This window comes from Andrena cerasifolii, chromosome 10, assembly GCF_050908995.1.
Source record: "Andrena cerasifolii isolate SP2316 chromosome 10, iyAndCera1_principal, whole genome shotgun sequence".
Taxonomy (NCBI): domain Eukaryota; kingdom Metazoa; phylum Arthropoda; class Insecta; order Hymenoptera; family Andrenidae; genus Andrena; species Andrena cerasifolii.
The window spans coordinates 11,731,460-11,753,939 of NC_135127.1; the positions used below are offsets into that span (position 1 = coordinate 11,731,460).

General features: G+C 47.7%; 1 protein-coding gene across 3 annotated transcripts in view; it reads left to right on the forward strand.

Moving 5' to 3' along the window:
- Shg (DE-cadherin) overlaps positions 1-22,480 on the forward strand; it is a 90,741-nt gene that overhangs the window by 61,961 nt on the left and 6,300 nt on the right. For all 3 annotated transcript variants that reach the window (XM_076822315.1, XM_076822316.1, XM_076822317.1), the window contains exons 3-9: positions 18,030-18,103; positions 18,614-18,755; positions 19,640-19,878; positions 20,857-21,045; positions 21,125-21,411; positions 21,477-21,747; positions 21,823-22,402. In XM_076822315.1, coding sequence (XP_076678430.1) covers positions 18,030-18,103; positions 18,614-18,755; positions 19,640-19,878; positions 20,857-21,045; positions 21,125-21,411; positions 21,477-21,747; positions 21,823-22,402 — 1,782 coding nt within the window. The remainder of the gene's footprint in view (positions 1-18,029; positions 18,104-18,613; positions 18,756-19,639; positions 19,879-20,856; positions 21,046-21,124; positions 21,412-21,476; positions 21,748-21,822; positions 22,403-22,480) is intronic.

The window sequence follows — 22,480 nt, forward strand, 5'->3', positions numbered from 1 at the left end:
ATTGGAACGGAACAACAGGGCCACTATCGATGGACGGCGGATTAATCCGATTACGCGGCGATCGCGTTGGCCAATGAGTTTATTTATCTTCGCGCTTCACGCTCGTCCAGCTATTCGGAGCCGGACACGAGCTCGCCGCCGATGCGACGAGTTTCACGGGAAAGTCCCCGGTACGCGCGAAGGTGTCATTCGTCCTCGCTCCCCCGAGAAAATTAAAATCCTTGAGCGTCCGCGGGGGCAGCGACGAAAAGCCGTAAAAAATACGGCTGCTCGATACTCGCCGTTTACAGTTTAATCTCACTGGGTCGTCAGGACTCGCAGTCGCTCGCAGGACGTCTCTCCCTCTGCCTCTTTTTCCTGCCAGCGGCGTGCGCGACACCCGCGTCGCTCTTCTCCAGCGAGTTTTCAAACGCGGAAGGGAGGAGAGCAACAGTAATACAATATGCAACGACCGACTGTAAAAGGTTGATGAAAATGTTACCTCGTACATGGCTGATCTCTACCCGCGGCTCGGTGTACACACAAAAGGAATGCTCTATGGCCGCGTTATTAAACCTTTGTCGTGGGCCGTTTACCTTCCCTTTTTCTCCCCGTGACAAAGATTAAGTTGTCGTTGCCGCCGGTGACGTCCTTTTTTCGCCCATCCCGCGCTGCCCGTTGTCGTTTATTCAGAGCCGAGTCGCCACCGAATGTCCAACCCTTCGGGAGAATTACATCCCGGCCGCTCGCCGAGGAGTTCGCTCGATGTACGCGCGCTGGTCGGCGAGGAGAATCGAGAGCGACTCCTTCCCGTAGCGTTTAGCCAATTCGCGGGCGACATCGCGGATTAACCGCGATTACCGCGGCTCTTCGCGTGATAGGGCTCTAACGAGCCGTGGAATTTCTGCCAACGAAGCGGTTTCGCGCGCGATAACGAGCGCGGGGAGCGCGTGCCAACCTTTAACCTAGCCCTATTCCGGGCAGCCACTGGTCCGCGCGTTTTCCTCCCGCGTCCTCGCGTTCTTTGCCTCGAAGCAGCCGAGGCTATTGAGCAGCGATGCGTCTCGGTTGCTCGGGTTACACGTTCATCGACCACAATCGTCCACGAGTGAACCCAGAGCTGGAGTTGTTAACCCCTTCGCTGCGAACGCGTCTGGAGCAGGGCTGGCTTTATAGACAATTGATTGATATTCCATTTCTGTGTAAAGCCAACGCGGTTTCAGTTTGGAAGAGCCAGTTTAAACGGGGTTGAAGGGCGAGTTCGATAGAGTGGCGCGTGAGATTAAATCTTCATTGCCGCGCCTCTTCAGCTATTACCTGTTCCTCTGCCATCAAAGGTGTGCATGTCAGGAAGAAAGCTTAAGAGACCCCGATCTAGTGTCATCGAGGGACCTGCGTGACTGGGAGCAACATGAAACATGAGCCAGTATCTCGCGCAGGTGTTTCGGAACGATTCCCGTGTAGGCTGTCGCGTACCATCGCGCTCCCCGCGACCCTCCACGTCACTTCCCACAAGGTCCTGCGTCGTGGGCTCGAAGCGTCTCTGCCTTTGAGAAATTTCTGCGTACCCACGGCGCTCTAGGAAAACAACAGCAGACGTGGCATCCACCCAAGACCAACCGCCCTATTCGTTACGATTAGGCGAGGCTAGAGGTGCTAAGATCATCCTGAAATATCTAAGCGCTGCGGGGATTAGCGGAGTGGGTGTAGTAGAGGCGTCTAAAGAGAGGCAAAGACGCTGAGCCTCGCAGCGTGAAAGGTGCGTAATTAGGGGAGGTGATTTGTAGGGTAATTATGGGACCGTGATTTTGGTTTTAATTTTTTAAGGCTGACAGATATTTATTAATCATAAACGGGTTAGAAACCATTATATAGCGAGGGTACGTAACATTTTGCGGGTTGAATAAAAATAAATCTACATATATGCATAGTATATCAAATTATACTTAACAATGGAGAGAAAAGTGAGAAAATTGAGGTGAAGAATGAGTAATGAGAAATGAAAAATGTACAATGGAAATGGAAATGGAGATAAGAATGAAAATGAGAATGAAAATGAGAACGAAAATGAAAATAGAAATACATAGAAAATAGAATAAAAGTGAAAAGTGAGGGGTGCAAGTAAAAGTGTGTACTACGCTATTAAATTTAGTTTTGTCGCGTTAACGGATTACCAGCTATTTTGATCGTTCGCTCTTAGCATTCTGTGCAATTTACTCTTTAATACGTCCACAGATTCATGAAAGAAATCAACTGCATCAGCATATAAGTTCGCTTGTCGTAGTAGCCGGTTAATCGGATCAAAATATCCATATTTCGTTTTGTACACGATATAATAGAATAAGGGTTCTTCCCTGAGCGATCTGGGTGGAGCATACATTTTTATGAGTTCCAGCAGGGATGGACAATCAACTTGGCCCTTTAGTACTCGAGATAGAAAATATTAAAATTTTCATTTCGACGTTCAGCTAATAATACATCCACCGCAAAATTTAGACCCGGTGACAATTTATCGTAAGGCGCGGCAACTCTCCCGCAAATAATTTCTTTCATCTGCGAATTATCGAATTAGTTCTTCGACTTCCGCGGGATAATAGATAGAAGCGATGAACTTCCGCGTGTGTAACAACAGCGGATGAAGCGCCGGGAATACCAACTCCCACGTTCCCTCGCGCAGACACACGCCCGGCGCTATCAATCACCCACTTGGACGTGCCCATTTCTGCCACCTATATCTCCGCCACTCGACGCTGAAAATCCTCCCACACCACCTCAAGGGTGGCTGTGGATCTTTCTGAAAATTTCCCTCGCCATCCAGCGGGCGCGAGCATCGCTCCTCCCGAAGTGAGCGCGCCATCCCCAGCGTCTCCCTTGAACCAAGAGGACGGAAGGCTCGGGGAGAGCCACGGCTCACAGTGGGATGGATCGACGTTTAGGTAGGCGTTCAGTTCATTTCTTACATATTTCATCATTTAATGAATATAATCTAAGATTACGGGTAATGTATTGTACAATAAATACAATAATCATTTTTTTTCTCGTCGCTCTTTTTAATAATGGGACCTCAAGAGTCCCTTCGTGTTGATTCCCATATATATACATCCATATATATGGAACGGGGCTTATTAATAAATTATTTAGAACATCTTGATTTGTCATTCTTCGGCTGCTCTTTTTGCGTATAATTCGCAGTAGTTTTTAAAATCATTATTTCGGGCGTTCTGGGCTCCCTCGGTTAAATATTCTAAAAAAATTTTAGATTTCCATTTTTAGAAAATGACCAGCTTCTACACATTGGAATAGTTTCAGTTAGTCTTTTTCTTTAATGAAAAATATAAACACTTATATTCTATTGCCAACTTAAGATTTTTTCTTACCATTTTCGTATTTTTTAACTTTAAATTACACTAATTGAGTAATGTTCAAATATAATAATAATGAATAATATATGTTGGAAGTGAATTTATTAATAAGCCCCGATCCATGTATATGGATGTATATATATGGAAATCAACACGAAGGGACTCTTGAAGTCCCATTATTAAAAAGAGCGACGAGAAAAAAAATGATTATCGTATTTATTATACAATACATTACCTGTAATCTTAGATTACAATCATTAAATGATAAAATATGTAAGAAATGAGCTGAATGCCTACCTAAACGTCGATCCGTCCCACTGTGCGGCTGCTCGGCTCTCTTCGCAGCCGTCGCAGTCGGCCGTGTTTCGCGAGCTTCGCGAGGAAGGCTTCCTCGAGGAAACTCGTCCAGCGGGTTCGACGAACCCGCGAGCGCCGCGGGTCGCGCGCGGCCGGCGGATCATTTCGTTAGGGGACGATCGAACCCACCGAATCCAATATTACTCGCAACAACACACGCGTTTCCGACTTCCGCGGCTCGGTACGGCGTTAACGGATAAAGAGCCTAAGCTACTTAGCGTAAGCTAAATCCGCGTCGTAATCCTTGGCTGGTGGATCTGGACTGCGGGGAGTTCGTTGCCCGCCAACTGGGTAAAATCGAGTGAGACCCCCGAGTGACGCTCGGCGACGATGCTCGCGCGGAGATCGCCCGGGGAACGACGCTCGTCTCGGGCGAGCGTCTAGTTGGACGCAGGCTTGTGGACCAATTAATCGGTTCACGGGTTCCGCAGAGCACCCTCCGAGGGGTGGGACCCTACCGATCGACCCGATGGAAATCAAATTATACGGAGGCGAATTCGCGTTTCGGCGAGGGCACTGGCCTGCGCTGGTCGACCAAACGGTTGCCCTTTCTTCCAGCTCCGCCGGGGTCTTCCGTCCTCCTATCATCCCCTGTAAGATGCACTCGAAGCACCGAGGGAATCGATCCTTCCGTCCTGAACGGAAACCTCCTCGAGGAATAGTCACCATGTTCGTAGATTGCATATTTAGGAAGATGGGAAGCAACCGTGCGCCTCAAACGATCATCAGAATTTCAGCTAATTGGGTTGCCTGGAGGTACTTCTGTGCGCTCCCCGAGCGATCGTATAGAGAAAGGGAAAACCGTCGGAGGAATAAATCCACAGCTCTATAACCTCGGCCGATCAGACATCGACGCGTCTGTTTTCCAATCTCCGGCGCCCACACGCGAGCGAATCGCATCAGGAAGCTGCTGACAAAGGTTCGAGAGCGCCTCCCCGGTTCGTGGGCTTCCGCCTGGGACGAGGTTCGTTAGTCGAAGGAGCGCGAAAGCGGGGCGAAACGGCGCACCCTTCGCAGAGCCGGCGGAGGGTGCGCGGTCCTAACGAACGGAGCCGGGGCGAAGAAATTAGGGACACGTGTCCCGGGATTGAAAAAAAGAATTACGCTGGGAAAGACGTCGAGGGGGAATGGAAAAGCACTTTGCCCGCGTGACTGTTGACTCCGGCTCGTGCGCTCCCTTCTCGAGCACCCTGAAACTAATTCGAGGAAGTCGCTGGTGTTACCCAGCCTCGCAGAGTATCGCAGAGCTTGCGCGCGCGATTCTGGCGGCGCGCAGCCGCTCAGAAAAAGAGGAAAGTGCTTTATGAATCCGCGGCGCTCCGGGTATCGCGGCCGGCGATAAACGGAGTTTTATCGCCGGCCCCGCCGCGTTTATTGTTTCGCCTTCGTAATCTCCAGTTCCGTGTCGGCTCGCCGGCTCAATCGGAACGCGGGGGAGCACTTGGACTCGCGGGGCCACGATCGATAACGCTGCGCGATAAACTTTTCTTCTTCCACGAGATCGCCGTCCTTGAAGGACCTCGCCGGTCACGGCGGTGGCGATTCCACGACAGCTGCGTCCCTCTAGAGAACAGGTAGCCAAGCTGCTCCGCACACTAGCTTCGGAGAAGCTAAGTCAGTGATTCCCAAACTGTGGGTGGCGAAGTGTTTTCTGAGAGGCAGCCACAGTTGTTTTTAGTGGGCGATTTTTAGCTGTTATTCATTTTAATTAGCAAGTTAGAATTATATTCTGAAATACCTGTTTTTAATCTGCTCTCTTTACCTTATTAAATTTAGCTCTTTGAGTATTGTAGAAGAGGATCGTGACTCAAAAAAAGTTGGTTAACTATTTTCAGCAGGTAGAAAGAGAATCGATTCTTTGGGAATTTATTTCAGAAAGTACATGCATATTTGTATGCAATGGTTTTTGTATTCAGATGAGAAGAAACCTACAGGTTTCAGAAATCAGTTGGAATTTTGCAATAATTAAATATTTCTGTACCTAAACGTAATATAATAACCTGTTAAAGTGTCCTTCATCTGACGACAAAATCCATTGCATAAAATTATGCATGTGTTTTCCGAAATAAATTCCCAAAGAACCGATTCTTTTTCTACTTCCTAACGGGTAGGTAGCCCCTTAAGTAGAGTGCGAAACATAGCGACGGCTTTGGCGGAATCGGTTGAGGCAGCGCGCGGTGGATCCGAATAGCGTTCCTTCTCGAGAATGCTTTCTTGAGAATTACCCGAGAAATTTTATAATTTCTTACTTCCTATTTCTCGAGAAGTACTATAATTTCTCGAGAAACTTAAGTCTAGGAGAAATATTACAAATCTCCTTTATAATCGCGAACGTACAAACACATCTACAATTTATAACACATCTTATTAATAACATTAGATCCTATATGAATCCCGATAGAAAATAACAGTACAGAATCCACGGCCCACCGCTTCTCTAAGAGCAGCCCAGATAGTACAGTAGTTAGTTGTACGCGTCGGAAGAAAAAGTTGCCGCAGGAATATTTATAGAGTCCCCCAGTTTGTTCACCCGAGCTGTGTAAGACTGTCCGAAGCCGAGATACAGCGAAATATCACTGTTCGCGAAGTTGCCACAATGCCCCGGCTAGCACAGAGACCGCCTTCTCTCGCACTTCCGTCACTTCCGCCCGCCTAAGTAAATGTACACGCGGGTACCTGCGTTTACCCTCTCTGCAGGCCGCTCCCCCCGTGCATCCGTTGTTTGCTCGACGGTAGAAAAATACGGCGCTGGAAGAAGGAATCGAACTGTTCAGAGACGGTCGGAGCGAGTTCGGCGCGCACGTTTTTCGTATTGTTCCAGCGCGGCGGAATAAAACGGAGATACGAGGCCGCGTGACTGTTCCCATACGGGCGCATATCGTTGGCCGGTCGGCATAAGGGCGAGGAAAAGTCACGTCCCCCTTCTTGGCTCCTCGATCTTCGATAATAGAAACCGTAACGGCGACGTCTCCCCAACACCGTCGAATACCGGCAGAGGAACGTGTTGCGCGTATCAAGCGGCTAGGAAATATTGGCTCCTTTAACACACATATTCTTATCGCAAGCCGCTGATTTCTCCGTGGGAATACGCTTCCACTGGCGGGGGCGCGAGCAACGGCGGAGTCTCGTGTGTGAAAGAAGCTGCGGTCGAGGGACGAGCCAGGGTAGTTTGGGAACGGAAAAGCAGAACAAAACGGTCGACCAGAGATATTAGCGCCGCGAGCTGCGACCAACCGCAACGCGAAATAGTTTTCCGTTTATCTGGAGTGCTGGATTTTCCGCTCTGGGTAACCTCTGAACCGATGCAACCCGCGTCCACCAACTGAGGAGTCGTCCTTAAATTACGTAAGGCTCTTTCGGGTGGGGTTCGCGAATTTCTTACAAGTGGATCAAATATTACGTCTCACGTAATATTTTTTAACACAATTTTCAATAAACACAAATTCCATCATTAACGCTCCAGAAAAGTAATTTTAGTTTAAAGTTCCCGAAGCCGAGGTGTAAGAAAGTCCTAAAATTGAGGGTGTTAACTCGCTTTCTAAATTATTCGTTATATATTTATATTTATTCCGATGTTAAAAATCAGTAGAGTCGAGAAGGTCTTTCTCGAGTCCCGGTTCGTAATCGCCGGCCTTTCCGTCCCGTGGAAAGTCCCCTCTTGTCCTTTTGGGAAACTCCTAAGGACCCCGATGCCGATTTATGGTGTTTATGGCGTCGCACTGGTCGGGCCCATCTGCTTAAGCTCAAGCTTGCAGCCCCTTTTACGAGGTGGTGCTTCAATATTGCTAACACCAGCGGCCGTAGCCGCGATGGAAACACCGGTTCTCGTTAGATCACCGACGTTAAGCGTCACGGGCGGTGCACTGGGGAAAGATGGGTGACCACTTTTCTCCCGGTGCGCTGCTGCTGCTGGGACCCGAAGGAGAGAGGAGGGAAAAATGGGGGGTAATGACTAATATTCTTTGGGCAATATAAGCAAAAATGCTTGAAACGCCATCCTGCGTAAAAACACAGGAAAAACAAAAAATACAAATACAAAATATTGCTAACAGAGGTGAATGAATTATATAAATTGGAATATAAAATCTTACAAATTCCTATACTGTGGGTTGGAAGGGGTACGAAATCGGCAAAATTACCCTTGCGTAATTTAAGGACAGCTCCTAACGGCGCTGTCTTCTGCGTTCCGCGGAATTTCCCTGACTTCCTTCGCGATGTATCGCGAATAATGCTTCGCGGTGTCCGAAGGAACCTTGTTCGTCCTCAACAATCTGAAAATTGTGTTAGACAAGAACCACTGCCAGGATCCGAAAGATCCTTCTTCCTATCGAAGCGTGTCACCATCGCCGCGGGTACATTTACACGACTATCTTGGTTCGCAAAGCGATCGGTGGTTATTGACGTCCATCTGGAACAAACGATAGCGACAATAGGGGCCCTTTGACGTAGCCCGCCTTTGAATACCATCCGATAAGCGATACGATCCGACGCGCCCTTACGAAAACACGAGATGATTAGCGGTTTCGCGCGCTATGGAGATTGGGTCGCGTATCGTTAGCTGGGAGAGCCCGATGGCGTTGAATCTCGTTCATTCGGGAACACTAGACACTGGGGTCGCTCGAACAGAAGCCTTCGATTTCGTCCTATTGTACAGCCCAGGAGGTTAATAATCGTCCACGAGCGGCTTATCCTTAACCCTTGCCTCTGCAAGTGAAAATTGACCGCTGTTCGCTGCGTCATTGCCCTCTTACCACCCGCGTTCCTCGCGACTGAAAGGCTTGAATAGACCTGACTACCCAAACGGAAGAGCCGCCAGGTGTCTATCAGCGCGGACGTCCCTCGCAGGAGGAAAATGGCCCCACTCAGCGATGATTTCCGCGTGCCAGGCTTCCCGAGCCGGCCGTTTCTTTCAGCAACAGGTGGCTTGCTTTTCCGAAGCCCCGGAAAAAAAATCGGGACCAGTTCCCAACGAGCGGTGCCTCGATTTCCATCGATCTCGCAGGAAACCCTATCTCGAAGAGCCTTACGCTCTTCCTCGCGGTCTCAACCTCGAAGGAGATGCACCGGCTATGAAGTCTGTATCGCTATAGGGGAAAGTTGATGGAGAAGTTACAGCCACGGCGGCGTCCCTGGTACGTCAGACTCAGCTGCTTCGCCCCTAAAATTGATTACAGTCGACCGTGAAAGTTAAACGGTCCCGAGCGCACTCGCGATAGTTTCTCTGCTCCTCAATCCACCTCCCAGCATCCAGTTGTCCATTCGCTTTATTTGTAAGTCCTCGGCTTCCGCCTCCTTTATTCGTTCCATCGAAGGCACGGGAACTTTGAAGTGGCCAGTAAAGGCAGGGGATCTGGATCGTGGGAGTTCATTTCTACTCACGCGTTCCGTTGGATTTCGGTCGTCCATCGATCGCTAGGGTCCGAGAAAAGGAACGGGGGAAATTAGAGAAGCCCCTCTCGGTAATAATAGGAAAAGGCAACTCGAGCTCTCTTTGACGTCCCTCGTTCCTTCGGCAATTAACGGGTGGGAACGGTGTAACGGGAGCGTAGCTGCGACGTCGAGCGACAGAGGGTGAAAGCCAGGAGAGGGCCAGCCGCTTGTTCGCGGTGGAGACTCGGAGGATCGAAGGGGAGGAAGGCTCCTGCGTTCGTCATTGACAGAACCTTCCCCTTGCGGACTCTCGCTTTCCGAGCTCGGAAGAACCGAGCCGCGAGATCGAATCGGGGATCGAGCGCCGCGGCCCTTCGGCTCCAACGGAAATAGCCATGTCTGGTTAATGAAAATTCAATCGACGGCCTCGGCCCGTAGCGTTAATCTCGAAAATGGAATGGCCCCGCGCGGCGCTACTGCTGTCGTTAATTATCCCGACTGAAATTGCGTCCACACTCGAGCGTGAACCGCGCGTGGGCGCAGCACGATCACCGGGGACGTTCGTTCTGTAATTCCCCACAAATGGCTGGCAATGGACGATCGATCGACGGACACCGTCGATCTCTGAAGAATATTCGGAGAAGCCAATTTTCAGGGGGAATCATATTTTTTGGGGCTAAAAACATAGAGCAATTAGGGATCTTTTCATCTGAAATTTAGACCATGTTAACAGTCATCTTTGAAGAAGTTGCGGCGTCTAGGTGGATCGTGCATAACTCCTGTATTTATTATTAAAAAATTGTAATAAAAAAACAGCAACTTTTTCAAAGATGCAGAAAAACATGTTCCAAATTTCAGACGAATCGGATCGCTAAGTAGTTTCTTAAAAAAATAAATCCCAAATCCTCCTATATTTTTAGCTGAAAAAAAATAAGATTCCTCTCTTAAGGGGGGAGCCTGGTGTAACTAAATGAAAATCGAGGCATTTTTCGGGAATTTTTTTTAAAGAAAGTATTTGATAGATCTTTCTGAAACTTTCAGGATATTGTATTAACAGGTTAAGGTATATAACAAAAAAATTTTATTAAAAAAGAGCGGCAAATAACAAAGTTATGCCCAGTCCGTTGGCGACGCAATTATTGCACTGCGGGCAACGTAGCGTCTTTTGGTTTCGTCTGAAACCAAAAATCGAACAATTTCCTTTCAGTTTATGAGTGTACGCACAGAATGAAGAAATTTGAAACTTAAAAGATGCAAAATGAACAAATTGGCGGCCTCTTGAATAAAAAGTTCACTGTTTCCAACGAAATTTTGCCTTAAATGTCTAAAAGAAAGTTATTTATTTAAACAATATCATTATACTACTAACTTAGTACTATGAAGAAAATGTTCACAAATATCCGTGCACAAGGCCAAGTCGATTGGTTGAATATTTTTTTAGTTACATTGCCCGCAAAGTGTAAAACTGTCGTTTCGAGAAAAACACATTTCAAGTTTTGTGGTAGCCTGGCGCTCCGTAGCAAAACCGGCTATATCCGCTTTAATTTTTCGAATTTCGTTTTGCGGCTTTGGGAACATATTGTCGTGATGTTCAACTATTGATTTATGAAAAAAAAAAAATCGATTTCTTCGATCCGCTACACCAGGCTGCCCCCTTAAGGGCTCGGCATCGTCGGCGAAGACGGTTCGTCGGAATGTCGTCGCCGCCCAGCTTTGCGTCCCCGCCGAGATCTTCAAAGCGGCGTATACGTAGGAATAATTAAACGGGCATTCGTGTGCTGGGTAAACGAGATCGGGCGTCGGTCAGAAGTAATTAAGCCGTGGCGTACGAAACCGCCTCGGAAGGAGGCTGCCAGCCGTCGCAGCAGCTTGGAGCTCGTCTCGAATCCTGGCCAGACTGCTTCGAGACCCAGGCGAGCCTGATTATCCGTCTCCTTTCGGATACCGTATCCCAAGGACTCTCCCATCCGCGAGGAGCGGGCCGGAGGTCTCTGGAAAAGTCGACGGAGATCTCGCGATCACCTCCGGAGCGTTACGTAATCCGGGAAAGGCTGGCGCGATACGGAATTTCGTTATCGGCCGCGATAACTCAAACGTTATTGCGAGATATCACGGAAAGTGGAGGGGCTCCGCGGCTTTTTGCGGCATCCTCCTGGGGATTTATGCGCGACGGGAGTATTCGACGGTGCCTCGGTACTTTATTAATTTCTCCCGGCTAACGAATTTCACTCGCGACTCCCCCAGCCCTTCTTGCCGCCGTTTTTCCTGAGCACGCGAGGATGCCGAGCCCCCCGGCGCTCCGCGCGGTTATTTATTCATTTGCTACCTTAAACAGTGCTCTTGGCGACCTTCTCGTTTGCAATTCTTAGCCGGCGAATGAAGACCTCGCGTGTCCTTGATAAAATATAGAGGGACTCGCCGCGGAGAAGGTCAGGAAGCAGCCGAGGCTTATCTATCCGTCTTCTCGCATCGGCGCAGCGATGCCTGGTTAGGTACTCCACTCCCTCTGTGTCCCGTCCACCTTATCGCCGCGGCACGAGACGCCGGAGGAAAGCGGACGGCGAGGAACGGGGGCAGAAGTGAAAGAGCGCTACAAAGGAACGGCGAGCGCGTATCGAATGGAGCGTGTCCGAGGAGAGAAAGGGAGAAGGGATGGTTTGGTCGCGAGCGATAGAACGCGCGTCGTTGGCCGCTCGGGCGCGTTCAATTAAGCGCGTATCGAGAGCTCGCCGAACCGGCTGACCTCGCCAAGGCGTCGATCAACGAGAACCTTTGTTCCTCTTTCGTCGGTGGCCACGCGTAACTCCGCTCTAGCCTACATTCCCAGCTGCGAGCGGCGGGCCTAGCCGCGAACGCCACCAATTCCAGCGGATTCTCTCGTTATCCATTTCCACCAGCAATGGCTCGTTCAAGTATTCATCGATAAGCCTCGGCGATGCAACGCTGCTGGACGGTGTGAATGACGCCGCCACGGAAGCATCTGTACATATTTTACGATCTGCACCGGGACCGTTGCAGACTCCATCTCCATCTTCCAAAACCACTGTACCTCCCGCCAAACAGGGCCCAATCTAGGGGGTGCAAGGAGATTAATTGGTGATTTATGAATATTAAATTTTGCGCGAAACGAAAGCCTTTTGCTGTCGGAAATTTTATTTTAAAATGATTATTAACTTCGTCGTCCCCTATTGTTCAACGTCCAACCTTGCGAGGAACCTCTCCCAGAATTCAGGACTTCCTCGTCATAGTAGCCTGTCTTCCATAGAGACCACGGTATGGTACGTGTAGTAAAAAGACACGTGTATTACATATATCCGTACCTCGATCCGTGTAGCTTTTAGTACACGGGTACCAGTGCACTATTTCACGTGTATTTAAATACACGTGTATCAACGTGTTTGTGTATTTTGATCAGAATTGGGCATTAACTACGGGAGAATGGGCAATGGCGGTCACTTAAGCAATAAGTGTAATAAAACCGAGTGATGTTTCTCAATTTTAAGGATTATCGTTGCGTCTAAAAAGAAGCTCGCTTATTACCAGTAATGCCTTAATTTTTTGTATCAAAATAGGTAATCGGTTAAACAAATCTTGTTAATTTTATAATTGTGTTATTAGTTACACTCTGAGAATTTGTAAAACCATACTTTCCGCATATTATTCTAGTAAATATATTTAAATACATCAATTCTTTTATGAATTTCGCAATCCCTCAGAGTTCTGGGATATCTATAGATATTAAAAATCAGACGAATCAAAATACGGATACGTTAATATACGTGTATTTATAAATACACGAGTATCTAAATTCACGTGTATTTAAATACACGTGAAATAGTGCACGGGTATCCGTGTACTAAAAGATACACGGATTCAGGGACAGATACGTTTAAGGGGAGGTTCTGGTCTAGAGCCCCAAAAAATAGGTGATATTTAGGAATTAATTAAAGGAAAACTACTATATATAATTTAATGGGACTTGTTGCATTGTATTAAGGATGTCTTATGTTATAGAAATATATTTTTTGTTTTATAATTAATCAGTGCAAACAGCCCTGGGGAGTCGTTAAAGTTAAGGCGTCAAGAAATTGATCCAAATCGGTGGGACCTGTATCTCTAAAAGTTATTATCCGATTCGACTGAAACCTTTTTTATTTTGAAGATTATTCTTTTTTCTAGGGGGGGGGGACTAAAAAAAATTACAAAAATTACATTTTTTTTAGAAAATAACGACACTTCACGTTTGAAATCACTTTTCCCTGTATTTTTCGTCCTTTCAACGCCTTTAAAAATTATAAATTTTCAACTTTTTGTAATTTTTTTAGTCCCCCCCTAGCCAGAAGTATATTCTTCAAAATAAAAAAAGTTTCAGTCGTATCGGATAATAACTTTTGAAGATACAGGTCCCACCGTTTTGAGAACACTGTTTCGAGAAAAACGCATTTGAAGTTTTACGTGAGCGCCGGAGTGGACAGTTGTTGCCCATGCGTTTGCCGCTACTCAAATGCCTATAACTTGGGGAATTTTACGAATTTCAACCAATCCTTTTAAACACGTTTTCCTAAAAGGTTGAACATTCGAAAAATGAAATAAAAAAAAAATCGACATTTAGACCAGAACCTCCCCTTAAATACACGTGTACACGTGTATTTAAATACACGTGAAATAGGGATCTCTAGTCTTCCACCCTGCTTCTTACAAATCTCTCCCCCTCGAGGCGCGACTCACCCCAGACACGTGGAACCACTGGACGGACTTTCGCACCTACTTTCTGGATTATGTCGTCGGGGGTGGGTTGCTCGATAACGCCGAAGCGGCACGCGATAAGGTCTCGTGGCTCCCGGGGCGCGTCGAACGGGAAGAGGGACTGTCACGATTGACAGGGGGAGTCACGCGAAGCTGCAGTCTCACCGTCGCGGCATAAAGGATCGAAAGGATGCCTTGCCTTTGCGTTGCCGATAACAAACAACCCCCCTTCTCTGCGATGAGAAAGCAGAGGGACACTCCGCGCGCAGGACGGTAAAGCTCGCTCGGAGTTGACGCTGAACGTGTCGCGACTGTGTTCGCTCGTGTGCCGTAGATTGCGTGGGACACGCTCGCTCGCTCGAAAGACGTCGCCTGGCGCTAATGGCAGCGGAACGTATCTTGGGCGCGATTGAAGCGGAGCAGCAGCAGCCCGTAATCGAGTTAAGTGCATTATCCAGCGGGATCAGGCCGGCGAAACGGCCCCGTGAACGGGAATGCCCCGAAAACAGTTTGGACGCGCTAAAGCGTCTGGGTTAGGTCTGGGTTAGACTCCCCTGAGTCTACTCCTCTCCTTACGTAACGCGCATTTGCGCGATGGATCCAGATATCTGTGATTGTAAGGGAAAACGCCGCGCGTGTCACGTGTTTCCACTCTCGAGACAATAGCTGGCTTTAGACGTACGATTCTTCTCACAGTTTTGGAGCGTACACTCCAGGCGGGCTGGTATAGATTAACCCTTGAGCGGGCGCGCTTTGTGAACTCTGTTCACCGATCTGCGTATTTCCTTCATTTAGGTCTCGGTAAGACAAACATTCTCTCCGCGCGATCGTGGTGTGCTTCAAGAACCCTATGACGCTTGTGCCAGTTGATTTTCATTTTTGATGTTAAAAATGTTTTACATATAATATTTTTGGGTTTTTAAATACATTTACTGCGTTTTTAGGTACGTTGCTAATATTTTCCCATCACATTTGATTTAAGTTACCACTGTCAACAGAGAAACCGTTTCTGAAGTGTAATATATAAGGGGGCTGAAATTAGGGATTGCAAACCGGTAAATCGGTAAATCGGTTTGAAGTTTTTTTTTTTTCACTGATAACGTAGTAGATGTCGACGGAATTATGCGCTATATATATGCGCTACATTGCTATACATACAATTTTTACCGGTAATTCGCCAAATTTTTACCGGGAATTCGATAAATTACGTATTTCCCGATATTTACCGGTAGATCGTGAGAAATACGTATTTCTCGATATTTGCCGGTAGATCGCGAGAAATAGTAGCGCATATATGTACCGCGTAATTCCGTCGATATCTACTACGTTATCAGTGAAAAAAAGCTTCAAACCGATTTACCGATTTACCGGTTTGCAATCCCTAGCTAAAATGATTATTTTCAACTGATCAACTGAGTTCACCACGCGCCCGCTCGTGTACCTCTCATTGCCGCGCCCGCCCGAGGGTTAATAAAAATAGATAATAGAAACGTCATCATAAAAGAAAGATGCGAGTAATCTTCATATTCTCAAAATTTTGTCGACTTAAGGGGGTATACCCGTTTGAACCCTCGGAAAATGTATACATTTTGTGGATTTTTTTACAAGTCAACGGTTTGATGCAGATTTCCCGTTTTTTAACTATGTTTACATAGTATTATGAACTACTTATAAAAAAAGTTTCAGTTAAAAAACTATTGTTTTTCGGAAGTTACGGATACATGTCCGAAAGTCTCTCGATTTTAGACGGCTAAACGGTGGCCCTAAAAACTCGCGCTACGTTCAACCAATTTACTTCAAATTTTGCATGCAGAATCATAATAAGATTCCGCATCGTCCAACGAAGGCTTTTTTTTATTTCGATTCCCCGTTTATTATTTATAAAGGAAAAAGGTGGATTTTTCTCTTAGAAAAATTTAACTTTACCTTTGATCTCTCACCATTTCTTTATTTTTCAAAATTTTCAAAATCGCCTTCGTTGGACAATGTGGAATCTTATTATGATTCTGCATGCAAAATTTGAAGTAAATTGGTTGAACGTAGCGCGAGTTTTTAGGGCCACCGTTTAGCCGTCTAAAATCGAGAGACTTTCGGACATGTATCCGTAACTTCCGAAAAACAATAGTTTTTTAACTGAAACTTTTTTTATAAGTAGTTCATAATACTATGTAAACATAGTTAAAAAACGGGAAATCTGCATCAAACCGTTGACTTGTAAAAAAATCCACAAAATGTATACATTTTCCGAGGGTTCAAACTGGTATACCCCCTTAAGTTGCTTTGCCAAATACGTATGAATTGAATGATGATCCTCGGTTAAATTGCATTATCCTTTGAACATATAAAATTTGTTTTCCTGCATTTTCTCTGATAAATACATAAATCCTGTATTCTACAGCTAAATCAATGCGTAAACTCAAATTTTTTGAATCTGTGACTTGGGTCGTTTTTCCTTGCAACCACAGAATATGTTCCCAGTCGTATTCTCCATTTACCATTCTCCTCCCTCGTGTTAAAGATCGCGATTTTAAAAAGTGTCCGAATATTAATGCGAGCCACTGTACGTATATTCTTTTAGATGGAGCGCTACGTTTCAATGAAATTGTTAGAATATAATGTTTATTTATTTAAGAAAATAAAAGTTACACAGTCGATCGTCGGTATAATAATAATAAGAACTGTGTAAAACTTAAACTAAAAGTAATAGAAAGAATAGTCTTTAGCGCGATGCAAGTTAACCGTTTGGAGGGTTTTCTCGGACTGAGAAGCGCAGGGGTCGAGAAGACCGTTTTCCCCTCTTTTGGGTCTCCTGTAGCGAAAGAAAGGAAAACTCACAAGTCACCGGGTCCCCAAAGTCCCTGACACTCCAACTCCAGGAACAGTCCATCGTTGTACACATTCCAACAGAAATGTTAACCATAGCAGAAATATTTCTGTTGATAGAGTTAGGCGAAACACCCTGCGTCTATATCACCCTCTACTTGTCTGTGACATGATGCTTGGTAATAACGATACCAGCCCCCGGGCCGCCCCTGCGACTAATGCCGCATTAACTCGGAAATTCCCTAATGGAAGTCCATTTCTGTAGTTTTTTTTTTTCGACTGAGGGGCAGAATTGGGCAGGGGTCGCGCCCGGTCGAGAACTTTCCCTCGTTGGCGCTGATAATCCGAGCGGCGATCTGTCGTCGTGGAGAATGGGATCGTTCGATACTCGCGAGGCGTAACGATTCGGAAACTTTGATTACCCCTGAACGTACCATCGACACAGTTCGTGATTCCCCTTTACTTAAGCCGCGATCGTGCCACACGCCATTCCAACTGCTGTATGGAATGGCCCTTCATTTGCATTTCATTGCACGCGTCATAAATAAATTATCGCCCCGCGGCGATTCCGCGGGATCCGAACCACGAGCCGTATAAAGTGTGCGTTTGGCTAAGCCGAGTCTCGACGGGCGCTATTGCCCGCGCGGAAGCCAAATGGACCCAGGCTTTCGTTGTCACGGTGGACGATGTCCCCTAAAGCGCGTCAAAACTCGCCGCGAACGGATTCGACGAATCTTATCGACGCCGGCTTTGATAAACGCTTCGGTTTCGATATCCCCGTCGAATCTATCCGCTCGAATTCGTTCCGCAATCTCCGTCGGGCGTGCCCCCGAAGCGGGCAAAAACGATCGAGTCTCGGCGCGCGTTCCGTTACGCTGGCTCGGTACCTTTGCCGTTGAAAAATTTAAAGGAACCCCCGTGAACCATTTACAGTTCACGGGAACGTGGAAGCTTTGCGGTGCGAACGATATCCGTCTGCAAAACGGCCAAATGCGCCACGCAAAAATTCCACGGTAGCGGAACAACCCGCCACCGCAGAGCTCGGTAACGAATTCGGGTAACTGTTTTGTTTCTTCCATCTCGACTCCTCAATTTGGCGAATTTCTCGCGTTCCCTTTTTCGGACTATTTGAGATCAGTGGGTCTCTTTGCCGCGGAGCGGGACGACGCTGGAATTTGAATAGGTGCCGGGAAAAGGAGCGCGAGAAGCGTTCCTCGGCGATAAGTGCGAGCTGAAATAATGATTAGAGGGTGGCTCTCGAGAAAGCTTTTACGCGGCCGACAAGAAACAGAGAACGGTATAGACCGGCGAATCTGCGGGAATCCCCGGCGCGCGTCTACCGCGGGCTGCGAGAGATTCTAACGAATTCCACGTTTCCTTTCTTTGTTCCAGCCGGTGCAACCAGATTGAGGCATTCGAGACACCTGGACGCAAGATCGCAGCTCTCCACCGACGAGGAATTAACGGTGAGTGCTTCTCGATTCCCCTCTTGATTCGATTTCTCGCCTTTCGAACGGCCCTTCCCTCCCGCGGCTCTCCAATTCTTCCGCCCTCTGTCTCGCCCCCGCCGATACACCTTGGTGGGTCCTCCCTTTCCTATCTTCGCTCTCAGCCTCCGGAGACTGTATCCGCGGCGTGGATAATAGATTCGCTCCGCCGAATCCCTCGAACGCCGTCAAATATTTACGCGATCCGGCTGCAGCTCACTCCGCGGCTTTCCTCCAGCCGATTTTCTTACGTCGACGCGCAGTGCCCCGGTAACGGGTGAAAAACGGTGGCGTTTTATCGCGACACGTCGCTTAGGTATTCAGCCCTAACGATATCGGGGGATGCTGAAAGAGGATCTCGCGGTGTCGAGTTTTAGCGAGCGCAGATTTGCCAGCGATTGGCACGCGAGCTTTGAAGAAAAGTAGCTGCGTGATCGCGCGTCGGATTACGTAAGTTTTTACTAATCTCGGGAACTTGTGGATTCGCAGATGCAGCAGGGTGAAAACCACAATCACAAGCCAGTGTTTTCCAACTGCTCGAATTACGCGCCAGTGGTGAAGGAGGAGGAAGCAGCGGGCACTGTGGTCATTCAGGTGCACGCTGAGGACCGGGATCATCCCGACGAAGGAGGTGGGTTGAACGGTCGCGTGGCAGAGCGAGGATAAACCACGAATGTTGTAATAATAATGATAGTAGGGAAACCGGGGTAGATTGTAACATAACTGAAATCTTTTGAACGACAAATCTGGATGTCGCAGCATGCGAGAGCTGCCTGGAGATATTAGCACCCTCGGATTTAGCGACACAAACGAGCGTCATGCATTCATTTTGTAGTTATAGCCCAGAATTTTAGTATTTAGAGCATCTAAGTAAATTTTGTCTCAGCACTTTTATTTCGAACAACAGAACAATCGAGAATCCAAAGAGTAGAAAAAAAAGTATAAAGGCAAAAGTAAAGAACGCGAAGAGATTTTGATAGAATCAGATGAATAAGCAGTGATTGTTTAACTCGTGTATATCAAATGTTTAATAATGATCTGTGTTTTCATTTATAGTTTTTAGAGTTGTTTATTTGTGTTCATATTTGTATTTAAATGAGTAAAACAGATGTGTTACAATTTACCCCGGACTGGGACACATTGTAACTAAGGTTCAGATTTCTTTAAGATGAAGCTAGACGTCTCAGTGTCCAAATTTATGTGTCACGTACTTACATTCAATGAATTCACCACATTTGTAAGTAGTAAGTCGCGCAAATTATTTCCTGATTGAGGAAAACACTTTAAAAAAAAACTGTGAAAACTTTTTTGTTATAATCTGCACCGGTCTCCCCTGGTTTATTCGTGGAAATAAATTCCTTGGCAATAGAGCCCTTAAGGGTAAAGTTAAATTAGCGCAAATCGTTGAGTAGGTTGATCCTCGTGACGTGTTCTTAATTTTAGATTTAAACGAGTTATCGAGTGCCCTTGTTGCCCTGTTATGAATGGAAATAAAGATGATTTCCTCGCGCGCAGGTACGATCACGTACAGCTTTGTGACCGCTCCTGGCGAGAAGCTGAAATTCGAGATCAACAACCGAACCGGATTGATCAGGACAACGCAGGTGCTGGACAGGGACGAGCCTGCTCGTGAGAAGGAAGCTTATTTGACCGTTCTCGCGACGGACAATGGAAGGCCACAGTTGGACGACGTGTGCACCTTTAAAGTCACCATCGAGGACGTCAACGACAACTCGCCGGTTTTCGACAAAGTGGTATGTCTCCGGTGGCAAAGATTCGTCTCTGGTTCTCTCTACCGTGTGTGCCTTACCGATCGAACACATCAGTTCCTTCCACGCGTTCTCTACCGACAGCCGGTGGTATCGCTCGCCTGTAGATATCGGTCGCGTTTAAATTATCGATTGAATCGTACGTTACTTATCGGCCGCGGACAAGCTATCGATTTACCGACGCTAGATAAGCGAGCCCTTCCCTGTATTACCGACGGTGATCAAGTTACTTCGCACGATCACCGCAGCGTCGCCACTGCCCAATCAAATCTCCCGCGCCGTTCATTTCTTGGCTCGTCCGTCGAACGACCGTGTAGCATACCCCTACTCTAATACGACTATGCTACTAACCACCTTTTTGCTTCGATTTTGTTTCTTTTTCTGAACTCAGGTCTTCCGTGGATACGTATGGAAGGTTGGTCTCGAATTTTCCCGTGTGAACGTAGTCTCGATGTGTTTCACAGTGGGAATGCGAATGCGTCTGTGTCGTTCATTTTCTGTCCCCGCATCCGATCGCTTGCGCGGCTCGAGCGGTAGGATCCTTTCCACTTCGGGGGTCGCGCCACTTTGGATTTTAAAATTATCACCTATAAGATTCTTTTTTCGAGAAAATAATAAGGAAAATGAAAAATCGTAAAGACAGCTGCTACTTGTAGAATCCAAAGTGGTGTAACCCTTAAATAAATCTCGCCGATCCACCCCCAGGTCAATAATCCCAGTTTATAAGAGAGCGCTGCCGATCATGCCGCTCGTGCCGCGGCTTGTCTCGTCGCGTAGCGTACGCGCGTTTAGATCTCGTCGCATGCACGCGTAGGTGTTTAGCTGGATCTCGGGAGAAGGTCGCGTCGCGCGCACGAATGCGATTCGAGCTGCTTCGAGCGTGTGCACTTGAGATCGTCGCGATAGGCGACCGCGTGCTTCCCTGTATAAACCAAGTATCTTTCTGTTTTCCCCGTCGCGTAGGCGTACACGGAGTCGGTGCCCCAGGACCTGCCCCTGGGACGCGAGGTGATGAGGGTCTCCGCCACGGACATCGACGACGGCAACAATTCCGTCGTCTACTACAGCCTGTCGCCGAAAAAGCCAGAGGATGGGGTGTACTTCAGGATAGACCGCAACACGGGCGTGATATTCCTGAACAAGACCATCGATGTGAGTTCGCAGGGATTTTAATTCCTCACCCTGGCGTCGACTGTAACTTTATATTGAATTGTTTCGTTGGTTCCCGCAGAGGAACCCAGACTACAAGTTCAGCATGACCGCCACGGCCGAGGATCAAGGCGAGAATATTAAGTCCAGCTTGATAGACCTGGACATTCGGGTGGTGGAGTCGCACAAGAAGGCTCCAGCCTTCCAGCCTAGATCCTCGGAGCCGATCCGGCTTGCGGAGAACTTTAGCGACTTCGATAAGAGTATCGTTCGACTGCAGGCTGTTTCCAACAGCGGAGACAACACTGGGCTCCTCTTCGAGCTCGTTCAGGGTAGAACGGAGCAGACTAATAAGGGGAATACGTTCAGGTATGTGTACAATATCATTTGCTTTTAGTCGATTAGAAATTACAGCGGCCTATTCCTCGTCGCAGGTTGGAGTCGACCAAGGACGTGGCGGATATCAAGCTCGCTCAGCATCTCGACTACGAGAGCAACACGGTGTACACGTTGATCGTGCGAGTGCAGAACAAGTACCAGTTGGCTGCTGAGACGGTGATCGATATCGAGGTGTTGGACGTGAATGATAATATCCCCGTGTTCCGTGAAATGAAGAAGGGAAGCGTTTTGGAGAACGAGCCACCGGGCGTTCCCGTGATGCAGGTCAAAGCGATCGACGCTGATGGGACTTCCGCTCACAATCAGGTACCGCGTCGCTAACATTTGCTTGCCTCGTATCTGTGCCACGTTTCTTCATCCTGCTGTTCTGTTCCGTTCAAGGTTACCTACGAGCTGGACAACTTTCGGGACTTGTTCGCCATCGACAAGTACACCGGGAACATCACCACGCTGACCACGTTCGACAGGGAAGTGGAGGACACGTACAACGTGAAGGTGATCGCCGTGGACAACTCGCCCAGCGCCCTGTTCAAGACGGGCGAGCACAACAAGGGTCAGCAGGTGTTCCGCATCGAGATCGCGGATAAGAACGATAATGCTCCGCACTTCACCCACGCGGTGTACACGGCCAACTCGATCCTCGAGAATGCTAATATCAACGCGCCGGTCACCGAGGTGAAGGCCATCGATTCGGACACCGCCAGCCCGGTCACGTACAGTATCATATTCGGCAACACCGACGACAGCTTCTACATCGAAGGGACCACGGGAAAGATCCGCGTCAACAAGCCCCTGGACTACGAGAAGATCACGGAGTACAACTTAACGGTGAGAGCCTTCGATGGCCTGTACAACGACACCGCCCAGGTGAAGATCTTTATCGAGAACGTGAACGATAATCCGCCTGTGTTTGAGGATTTTAATAAGAATCCGACCATCGAGGAGGAGACGCTGGTGGAAGGTGAGTGCCCAGGACCACCCAGTTTCGTCGCGATTATAAAGGGATTGCGTGTAAATATCGACACACTTTATCGCTCGC